We start from the raw sequence: 12,060 nt of genomic DNA on the forward strand, positions 1-12,060 counted from the left end.
TGTGCTCACTATCAAAAAGACCAATAAATAAAAAGCCATGTTATCATTCATATTCATAATAGCCATGCAAAGTCACAACGTGTACAAACATGAGCTGTCCGTTTGTTTTCTCTCTAAAGGAAACCGCTTGGTTCACTTTAAGCCATTTCATTGTTGTGATCTAAGACAAGAATATACAGTTCAAGTACGCAACCCTGCTTGTACGCAAAATATCTGTTGCCAGCAAAAACAAATGATCATTTTGTCTTGGATAAAACAAAATTAAAATGCAACTTTTCAGAAATGTTTGTACACAGTATGCGGTGGTAGTAAATATACCTCCGGTAACTTCCATCAGCAAAGGGCATTCAAGCTGCATAATGCCCAGCCCCTCTCATTATTCTGTTTATGAAATGGCTTATCAACAAAAAGCATTTTTATAGTCAAACATGCATTTCTAAATATATATTTGCTTTATTCTATTCTATTCATACTGTATTTTTACATACAGTATGTTAAATTAATAAATGAATCCAACACATACGTAGTTGTACATGCATAGCCTTTGGCATGAAATAAAAAAGATTGAGTAGTAACGTAGCTGATGTGTAATCAATGCATACATTACTCGTACCCATCCCAAGCCAAGACGATAAGCATTTCCATTGATCTGACGGCAAGAGCATCAGCTCCATTCAGTGTTGCACTTGTACCAGTTTAGTTTATAATCAGAAAAAAGGCAATCATTTGTGATAACAGAGAGTTCAAATGTGCAGCATAAAGTAAAAAGGAATATTGTTTTTGCAAATCTAGTTTTGCAAGGGTAGGCAAACTCTCACATTTCACCCAAACCTTCCAGGAAGTAATATATGCATCACCATGATAACTCCATTGGAATTACCAAATTAAAACTGTGGTCAATTCAAAACTGTCAGTGAATTCACACACAATAAATAGCAAGGAATTTGTTGGTACATGTTCCTGACAAAGCTGTTGTAGTATAGAATGTTTGTGTATTTGTTTAAACACGAGGGAAAAAAGAGACAGCTATTGAAAAGTAAATGATTAGCTGTTTAACCAGGGTTAGTTTGTAAGTAACATGCACGTTTTTAAAAACAAAAAACACTTCCCCTGTCATAGATTTGGGAAGATCTCCATGAGGCAGTACTTTTAAAAAGGTCAAAACATAATTCTAAAACATTCCCAGAATTCCCACAATGACCATATTTACATGCACACCATATTCGGAATATGTAATCTATATGTGTCATCTTATTCCCCACTACATGGTTAGCAGAATATCCCATTAAAATGTTTTAATCAGCACTAAAGGACAGCATCCTAGTACTTCTTCTATGAGCATGAAGTGTTTAAAATGAGCTGGTTGTGAGCAGCTATCAATGATAACACATTAGATCTTGTGAATATTTTTTAATGATTAATACCCAAGATGCCTTGAACTTCTTAAACATAATTCATCAAATATTTATTTACTTTGGCTGCCTAAATAAGATCTATGACCAAATTTCCAATCTACATCGTAAAATGTTCATTGTTAAATCAACATTTACAGAGTATGGTCACAACTGGACAAATATTTATACTTTTAGAGCTGAATTAATGATGGACATTTTACTGTGCACCATCCATCTTTGACCAGATTTCACATCTACCATACTGTATTTAACAATTGTACTGTAATTAATAAGCATAATTAAGAATAATTAATGTGTTAACGTTGACAGCCCTATTTAAAGTATATTGCTTTCAGGCATTTCCACCTCAGACAACTTTGTCTTATGCGCCGACTGCTGCAGCCTTAAACAAATAGCTGTTTTGATGTTTTCTGCCACCCATGTTCCAAATAAGATCTAAATAACGATGTGCATGTAAACATGATCATTGATAGATCCCACAACCAGAGAATGAAATAAATATAAAAAGCTAGCCAGAAAACCTACAGATACAGGTGCCATGAAAGTAAACAAACCCTGAACATTTTTAGACAGGTATTGCTAGCTTCCTCTGACACAAGCTGACTTTACTGAAGTAGCAGCTTCCAGTAAGCCTGTGTTTAATGAGCTGAAAGGATTATGTTAACAGTTACATGATCCATTGCTGTTGACAGAGCAGTGTTCTTTGTTGAGTAAAAACACATTTTAATATTTCAGAACGGTTTAAATAGAAGCTTACCTTGATAATGAGCACTGAACCCTCTGTACCGATGGTTACTGTCGGTTACAAAGTGTAGCCTCAGCCAGTTCTTATTGCTGACAATGGGTGATGGAATATTCATCCCAGATAACCTAAAAGGGAACAGAAGAAAACAACTAAGAATTACGGCAGTCAGCAAAATCCACAGATATGCCCCAAAATTGACCTGGGTAATCCCATGTCATTTTACACAAAAAAAATAGGATTTTACACCCACCATATCAGATTGTTCAATTATAACAACTGGTCAAAATCCACCAATAGCCTTCCCAAAATCCACCCCAGTCCCACCAATAGATAAATAAAATAAATCCCACTAATAAATTAATACATCAAAAGTGTTTCTGAGATTAGGGATATTGTTCTATGTTCCTTAAAAATATACAAAACATGTTCGAGATTTGTCTGAGGCCAAGGTTGGCAAAATCACCCTTACCCAAAGGCAACAACATTATTTTGAATTTGAGGGTTGCATCGTCTGAGAGCGTTGTTATGGTACCCTTCGCTTTACTGCACCTCACTGTGCTTCCCAAGCTAACTAGCCGAGCTACACAGCTGCAAATACACCCAACAAAAAAAAGACAGAAAGAAGATGGTCACCAGATGGGGAGTGGGTTCCTAATGAGACAGGGGTCCTTCCCCCAAAAATGTTGACAGTTCTTAAACTCATTTCCCACAACTTACATTACATTTCCTATTTGAAATTGTTTCTATAAGCACATTTAGAAGAGAGTTTTGAGCACTACATTCACAATTTGAAGGTGCGGGTCAATGCTATATTGAAGAGATAGGGTGTTTTGTTCTGTCTACATTTAGCACTACTCTATTGGGCTATAATAACCCAAAATACATGAGCATTTCACTCCATTTTTTGTTTGTTGTTTCTATTTGCGGGCTAAATATTTAGATAGATTTGTTGAAAATTGTCATGTCAATATCATATGCTATCAATCATGGCATCAAGAACTTTGTATTTACATGTAGGTGCACAAAGTTACAGAGTAATCATCACTTTCAACAATTAGGTCAATTTAGTATTCTGAAAATATCAAGCTGTGGGTGGGTATATTATCAGCAGTAACCATGTCACTTTTGTGTGACAAAATGGAGACTGTACTTTGATCATGAATATATGATCAAATTTACCACAGTTTTTAATGATCAGATGACAACTATACTTTTTTTTCCCATCTGCTCCACCTTGGGGACTCTTCCTCCCAAAAAAAACCCAGTTATTCCACAGCAGCATTTCCCAAACTTTTTTTCTGTCGCACACTTTCCAAGTTTACTGAATCTCACAGCACACCACTCTCAACAGCAAGTGACATACAATGATGTAACATGTGAACAGTAGGCCTGAATGTTCTTTGGGGGATTGGATTCAGCAATAATGCATTTGAGTTTATTTCAGCTTTTGTGAATGGGATTCAGTGTTTCCCACAGGATTTTACAAAACTGGAGTGATGGGAGGAACCGTATTGGTAGCCATATAGCTAACATTAGTGGTAACTTGGCAGCCTGTAGATGTAGATGTCAAATTACCTCAGGAAATAATTCATAACGCAGTGACAACATGGACTCCCTCACATAATTAGCATAACAGCAGTCCTCAAATTAGGGGTACGGACAGTTTTACTAACTTGATGCCGGAAATAATGTTAAAATCATTGTTACGACATTCAAGACGATTTAGCCAAAGAATACTGTAGATACTTCCCTCCTCAAAATAAGTTCTGTACCGAAGACTTGCAGAAGTTGAGATGCAGCACTCGAGCATTCAAAAGAGACTACAGTCAAAGCCTGCTCTCTTCTCATGCGCACATAGCCTATAGCAAGATACGGTGCAAAGCACATAGCAATATTACATTTTTTATTATGAGAGTAAAAAAATGTTTTGGCTTCACTCTGAAACTGTGGTGGGAAAAATCTAACTGGAGGGCTGCCACATTTGAGTTAATTAATGGCAAGTGCTGTTCTATGGGCCATATCTGCAAAGTTGAAAGCATAAAACTGATAGGATGTCACTTAGGAAACTTTTTTGAAAATATTGGACGTGCTTGGGTACAAAGGAAGATTAGATTTATCTGTCTGAATGCAGCAAACCATTACGACCTGCACGTAAGCTAAGGGCCTTGCTCAAGGGCCAAACAGCTGTGCAGATCTTATCGTGGTTACAAGGGGGCTGGAGCCACCAACCTTCCACGTCCCAGTCATGTACCTTAGACATTCTTTTACAAATTTTTTAACAAACAGCTGTGAAATTAACATTTCTGGTAATTATAAAGGGGAAAATAGATTTACAGATTAACTGGATGTTTGTTACAGAAAATATTGGTTGAAGTCAAGAAGCAGTCATGGCAAAAATAGGAATTAGTCATTTTTTATGACTGCCTAGTAGTCAGTTTTATGTTAATTCATTAGATTAACCCCATAAATCTCATTGGCCCAGGGATAATAGGATATATACCATTTGAAAGCATTAAAACTCACGGTTCTATCAGTATAACATATTTTAAGAAGCCATTGCTTTAGCAACAACAGTTCTGTGCAACCACCCTTAGCAAAGATAACAGCCATCAGTATTTTCTTATAATTTGTGATAAGGTTAGAGAACATGTTTGGGGGGATTTCTCACCATTCCACCATGCAGAACTGTTCAGAATCACTGATATCCCAGGTTTTGCGCTTATAGACCCACTCTTCAGTTCAGACCACAAGTTTCTGATGAGATTTAAGTCTGGAGACTGAGATGGCCATTGAAGAACATGGAGGTTTTTTTTAATGTAAACATTTCTGTGTGGATTTTGATGTGTTTGGATCACCGTCCTACTGGACAATCTACCAACGACCATGTCTGAGCTCTCCAGCAACCTGATTTTCTGCCAAATGTTCCTGGTACTTTGTTGAATTCATTGTGCCATTGATCTGAAATAGTGCCCCTGGGCCACTGGCAGCAAAATGTCTCCAAATACGTCCACCTCCATATCTGGCAGTCGGGATGAGGTGCTTCTCCTTGCCGCCAAACGTGTTGATGGTGTGTATGGCCAAAACATTCAATTTTGGCCTCATACAACCATAGCACTTTCCTCCTATCACAATTCCAATAAGGTTTGGCAAACTCCAGATGATTTGTTTTGTTAATTGCGCTCAGTAACTGCTCACTTCCAAAGAGTTTGGCGGTGTGGAGGTGCCTTTTTGAAACTTTTGGTGCCTTTTTTGACCCCAAGCAACCAATCTCTATAATTCTTAAACTTTGATCCTTGGGTGATTCTACGAGATTACTAAATAAAAAATAACATTTATTTGCTATAATTGTTAAGCAATAAAAGTCCATTGTTTTACCGTATGTTGGAACATAACATATACCATGCAGTCCGTAAATATTTGGAGAGAGGTACAATTTCTGTTCTTTTGGCTCTGCACTCCAGCACAATGGATTTGAAAAGAAACAATGAATATGAGGTTAAATACTGTCACCTATACTTCTTGGGTATTTACATCCATGTCGCGTGATTCGTGTAGGAATTACATCTTGTCTTATACATAAGCCCCACATTTTAGGGGACCAAAAGTAATTGGACAGTTGGCTTCTCAGCTGTTTCTGATTAGTCAGGTGTATTCAACTGTATCCTTAGATTTTCCTGCAGATATAAGAAAGCTTTCAGTATCTAGTCGTGATTCTAGGCTTTTGGTTGCCATTTGTCAACATGAGGACCAGAGTTGAGCCAATGACAGTCAAGTTTTTTCCTGAAATGAGGCCCATGTAGTGCAGTAACATGTCTAATTAATGTGCTTATACTGATTTTTATTGATTTGGCTGAAGCCCAGCTTATTGTGGCATCCTTGTACAACCAATTACGGGAGTTATAAAATTAGATTTTTAATCAGTTAATCGATTCAGTTAATGTTCTTATACCTGCCAGATTATTATCAGCATATTTTTTTATTTATTATAGGCACCCTTTCTTCTTAATTTTTATAAAGGGTGCTAATAATTTTGCAGACCAATGTAACCACTCCTGCTGCCTTTTACACGTGAGCAGATTCCATAAATACCCTCACATGATCAGTCTTAAATGTTATAGCTGTGGTTTGATAAAAACATATTATTTTTCATTGGGGGCACAGAATAACTGTCATTTCAGAAATCTCCAAAATAAATTTCCATTAGAAATGTGTATTTTGTTTATGGACTTGACTGTACAATGGTACGTTTGTTAGCAATACATCACACTCATCCAAGTTAAACAGAGGAAGTAATATCATTGAACAGATGCTTCCCTCAGAAAACAAAACCATTGATGACATAAGATTGTGTAATACATGTATTTAGCAACCAATGATGACATAAGATTGTGGAATACATGTATTCTACAGCAGTAAACAGGGCTGGATAATTGTAATTACAAGTAACGCATACAGAAAGTATGCACAAAATGTTGTATAGCCATAAAATAGGTACCAACTAATGTCTTCACAACAAACCATTTGCATAATAAACATACTGTTTTGCCATGGACCACATGTCTGAACAAAAGATACGCAACACAGTTTATCTTTTTATTTTGTGAACTTTAACTCAGTCTGGGTGGCATGATGACAGACTTCCTTCATGTAATATTCATGTATTTCAATTCAATGAATTGGCAGTCCACCTTTAAGTATTAAGCAATCATTTTATAACATCAAGTAGATCACCAGCCTACTCACTAGTAAATCACTGTAAGAGGTACTAAAAGGTGTAATTTAATCAACATATCTCAGTTCACTTTATTGGCCGGTCAATGTAACAGGAAACATGTTGTTTATATTTATGTCCCACTGAAAAGTTTCCCGAAGAAGATCATAGTGGTTAGAAGTGTTTCCAGAACCATGCCATTACTCAAGTAGTATGTGAAATTGAATATATTGAATATATGAGATATATATATCATTTATATTATTATTATAATTTAACAAAAGTATTTGGTCAATCTTGGTAAGTGACACTTGTAGCTCCAAATCTGTACTTCAGTTTCATGTGATAAAATAAAAATGCAAATGTGCCCCTCAAAAATGTGTTTGGTCACATTTGTAATGTGTCCATGCTTCCCTATCTCTGAAAGGTTCCAGGGTTCTAGGGGCACTTCCTCACCCTGTTTTAGCTGTTGTAAATATGGCATACCCAGTTGACAGACTGGGACATAAACCACACAACAACTGTCTCAGGGCATGCCTCAACACAGTCAATTTTTGACATACTGTATGCTATCATTTTTATATCACACCCGACACTTCAGTGACAGATATTTATAAAGATAATTTTTTGTCGAGAATTGGTCAAACAAGTCATGTTTCAGCAATTGCTGATATACACTAGGGCATGTAATGACACTTCCTCATTCAGCAGCAGGCAAAAATGATGACTGCCAACAGGCAAGGTGACAGAGCCCATGGCATGCACTGCATCAAACCAAAGGTATAGAAATTACATCTTCAAGGCCAGTGCACCCTAGGGGTTCCCTACATTTTAATCAAGTCATTACTCAACTCAAATATTCTAGTCATAATGCCAAGCAATGTAAGTATCACACTACTGGCACTGATAAATGAGTACTCAGTAAAGGAACGTTCTCAGTTCGAAACCCTGGATTTTGACAGTTAAATGAGAACTTAAGATTTACACAAAAAAAAAAAAGTCTTAAGTGTAACTTAAGTGTAAAGATTTACTTTGAGTAGTTGATATGTACGGCCCTTGGTCAGGACAGTAGCTTTACAGGACATAGCAATATTTTCAAAAGATAGATATAAAAAAAATAAAATTATATATATATATATATATATATATATATATATATATATATATATATATATATATATATATATATATATATATATATATACATACATATATATATACATATATATATATATATATTTTTTGTGCCAATGAAAGTCAAGGAGGCCATTATGAAAAAAAAACAAAAAAACAACCAGCACCTGTAGCAGCCATATACACACACTGAGCACTTTTTATTAGGTTTTTTATTTTATTTTTATTTATTTTTTTATTTTTTTATATATTTTTTTACTTATTGGTTTTCTGCTGCTGTAGGCTATCCACTTAGATGTTTGATGTGTTATGTGCTCTCCTGCATACCACTGTAGTCAAAGTCACTTAGATCACATTTCTTCCCCATTCTGACATTTGGTCTGAAAAACAACTGAACCTCTTAACCATGGCTGCATGCTTTTTTGCATTTAGTAGCTGCCACATCATTCGCTGATTAAATATTTGCATTAACAAGACTCTCCGCTCATGAGAACAGCAGTTTAGATTCTTATCAGCCTCTTATTCACAAACAGGGCAATAAAACAACACCATCCTCCACACCACACTCATGGTTTACAGCCCTGATCTCACCATCAATATCATGCTCCAATATGAACTGCAAAAATATAAAATTCAGAAGTTGCATGAATAAACACATTTATGAAAAAAATCTTGATTTACTGTATTTAAAGTTCAGCTTTTTCCTTAGAGCTGTGTGACAAATGTATCTATGAGCTAAGAATTAATTCTCTAATATTCTGTGCCGTGATCTGAGCACTAAAATCTGCGTATTTCCATACTCAGTGCTGCTGTATCTGGTAGCATTAAGAATAAATCCACATGAAATAAAACTGAAAACAATAGTTCTATGAGATGTGTGATATATGAAATGCACATAATCCAGCACTGGCTGTGCCTTTTTGGCCCATTACGAATCAGCAGTGGTTTTTCATCACAGTTTTTTCATCCAGTTAGCAGCAAGTTGTCTGTAGTTTGAAGCCTAAGTCTCAGGATTCAGACCGTGTTGAGAAATTACTTCAGTGAAGTGGCAGACCAGAAAAAGCAAAGTCGTGCCGCTGAGTCTGGTTTGTCACCGAGGGGTTGTAATTACAGCAGCTCTGCTTTCAGAGGTTGAATAGTAACCACAGTCTCACTCCATGCCTTTCATCTACTGTTTTTTTTTAAATATCATTCCTGTAAAGTCAGTGTCTCTCAGGCCCAGCAGGGCAGCCATTTTGAGCATCCTGCACTCTGACATAAACCGCTAATTGTTTGTCTGTTGTCTGCAGCCTGGACTCTGGCTTCAGTGGTCTAATCTCAGCACTGACAGAAATCCCCGCAGCCCTGCGCTCTGACCGGACACTTCTGCCCTGGCTTATTATCTGCATCCGGGCAAACCTGACTGCTGCTGGATGCTTGCCATCTCCACTTAGGGTTACGCGTTCCCAGGTTCTCCGATGGCTGTGTGGCTCCTGATAAATGTGGTTCCTGGGCCTCAGCCATCTTGAATGTCACAGCAGCACTGCGCACAGCTTCTTGCGTACGCACGTGTGTATCTCATGCGTTAACAAGTATGCCAGTTTGTTCCTGTGTGCATTCCTAGTACGTGAATTTATGTCTGTATGAGTGCATCCTTAATTATGTTTTTTTTGTTCCTTCATTATTAACAGGCTGATAAGAGATTTGCAATATCACTGTAACTCTTGGATATAGCTGCATGGACTTTCACAAACAATTGCCATCCAAAGTGGTCTCACAGGGATTTAGGGCTCATTGTTTGTGAAAGCTAGATTTACTTAGCTTTTAAACCAGTCATGGAATATTTTTCTAATAAAAACCCATTTTAAAAAATGCTCATTTTAAATGATTCATTCCGATCATTTAAATGTTGATATATACATACAGTGAGGTCCTTAGTAGTTTGACAGTGATACCATTTCTGTTCATTTGGCTCCACTGCATTGGATTTGAAATTAAACAATGAATAAAGTGGAGACTGTCACCTTTCATTTTAGAGTACTTCCATCCAAGCCAGGTGATCCGTGTAGAGATTACTTCCCTTTTTATACACAGTGCCCCCATTTTGGGGGATGAAACGTAATTGAACAGTTGGCTTCTTGGCTGTTTCTGACTAGTCAGGTGTATTCAATTGTTTCAGTTTGCAGGTATAGAAATGTTTTCAGTATCAAGCTTTGATTTATGGTTTTGCCATTGGAGCCTGTTATTGCCATTTGTTGACATGAGGACCGGAGTTGTGCCAAGGAAGCCATTATAAGGCTGGTAAATAAGAAAAAAAAGTCAAAGACAAAGGCTTGCTGAAGGCCAAACAATAGGCTTGCTGAAACAAACTGTTTGGAACATCATTAAGATGAAAGCGAGCACTGGTGTATGTTTGGGATCACTGCCTTTGGAGACATTTGATTCAACTTGATTCAACTTGATATGATCCTTCAGTGCACTTCTGAATGTATTCTGCTGCTGCTATCAGCAGTTACATTAACAATGAAGCTGAGCGATCCAGCACCTGTGGCAGCCATACATGCCCAAACTATAACACCCCCACCACCAGGTTTCACAGATGTGGGGGGTTGCTTTGTTTCTTGGGAAGTTCCTTTTAGCCTCCACACTTTGCTCTTGCCATCACTCTGATGCAAGTCAATCTTGGTCTCATCAGTCCAAAAGACCTCTCTGCTGACTCTTTGAGGGAATACCTACAGTGGTTTCAAGTTTCATTTGACTTTATCCCTCGTGGCAAGAATGCCGCCATCCAGGAAAAAATACTCTGAGGTTCTGACAGTAGGGGGCAGCAGAGTGTTACTTGTATTTTTTTCATGCAGAATGAAGAAATAAAAGATTTATAATCACTGTTCTTACAATTTAAGGAGCACCCATAATTTCCTTTGCCCAGTAACAGACATGCGTTTGAAGATTACCCAAAATCCATACTGGTTTTGGGTTTGTTTTTAATAGAACCACCACCAGGTAGGCAAATATAAGCACTCTACTCCACACCTGTTGTGTATTGGGCACTGAAAATAATCAGTTTAGTGTACAGATCAGTTCATTTGGCTATATGAATGCTTTGATATGATCAAGGGGCCAATCATTTTTTCACATGGGTGATATGGGTGTTACTTTTTTCATTAAAATAAACTAAATAGGCGGCACGGATGGTGCAGTGGGTAGCACTGCCGCCTCACAGCAAGGAGGTCCTGGGTTCCAATCCCCGTCGGGGATCCCCGTGTGTGGAGTTTGCATGTTCTCCCCGTGTTTGCGTGGGTTTCCTCCGGGTACTTTGGTTTCCTCCCACAGTCCAAAGACATGCAGGTTAGGCTGATTGGAGAGTCTAAATTGCCCATAAGTATGAGCGTGTGAGTGAATGGTGTGTGTGCCCTGTGATGGACTGGCAACCTGTCCAAGGTGTATTCCTGCCTTTCGCCCAATGTATGCTGGGATAGGCTCCAGCCCCCCTGCGACCCTATTCAGGATAAGCGGGTTAGGATAATGAATGAATGAATAAATGAAATACTAATTTAAATGTGTTTTGTGTTTAATCAGTAATATCCTTTGTCCGATATTATATTTTGTCTCAAGATCTGAAACCATTCAGTATGAAAAATATGCCATAATAAAGGAACTCAGGAAAGGGGGAGAAAAAAAAGAAGAAAACTTTCACATCACTCTACCTTAACCTCATAGTCATTGTTTCATTTCAAATCCAATGCGGTGGAGTACAGAACCAAAAGACCAGAAATTGTACCACTGCCCAAAATTATTTTATAAAATAAACAACCATATAATTAAATTATACTTTATAGTTTCTCCTGGTGACAATACAAGGAATAACAAATAAATTAAAATGTATTTCATGTGTGATTCCATTCCCTAACTAACTGATGCAATTGTCTGCTTTTCATTAGTAATTAACTTAATGAACATAAGAACAGAAGAGTGATGATGGCAACAGGCCATTCAGCCAAAATTGGCTTGTCATTTATTTTTATTGTTTGGAAGAAATGAACTACATAAAACCATTATGCAATATTGCATAACAC

General features: G+C 37.2%; 1 protein-coding gene across 1 annotated transcript in view; it reads right to left on the bottom strand.

The window, feature by feature from the left end:
• Positions 1-12,060, bottom strand: part of csmd3b (CUB and Sushi multiple domains 3b) — a 268,124-nt gene that overhangs the window by 164,882 nt on the left and 91,182 nt on the right. Inside the window, exon 6 of the mRNA XM_061256027.1 lies at positions 2,173-2,285. Within this exon, the coding sequence (XP_061112011.1) occupies positions 2,173-2,285 (113 nt within the window). The remainder of the gene's footprint in view (positions 1-2,172; positions 2,286-12,060) is intronic.

Source organism: Conger conger, chromosome 9 (assembly GCF_963514075.1).
Source record: "Conger conger chromosome 9, fConCon1.1, whole genome shotgun sequence".
In the NCBI taxonomy this organism is placed as follows: Eukaryota; Metazoa; Chordata; class Actinopteri; order Anguilliformes; family Congridae; genus Conger; species Conger conger.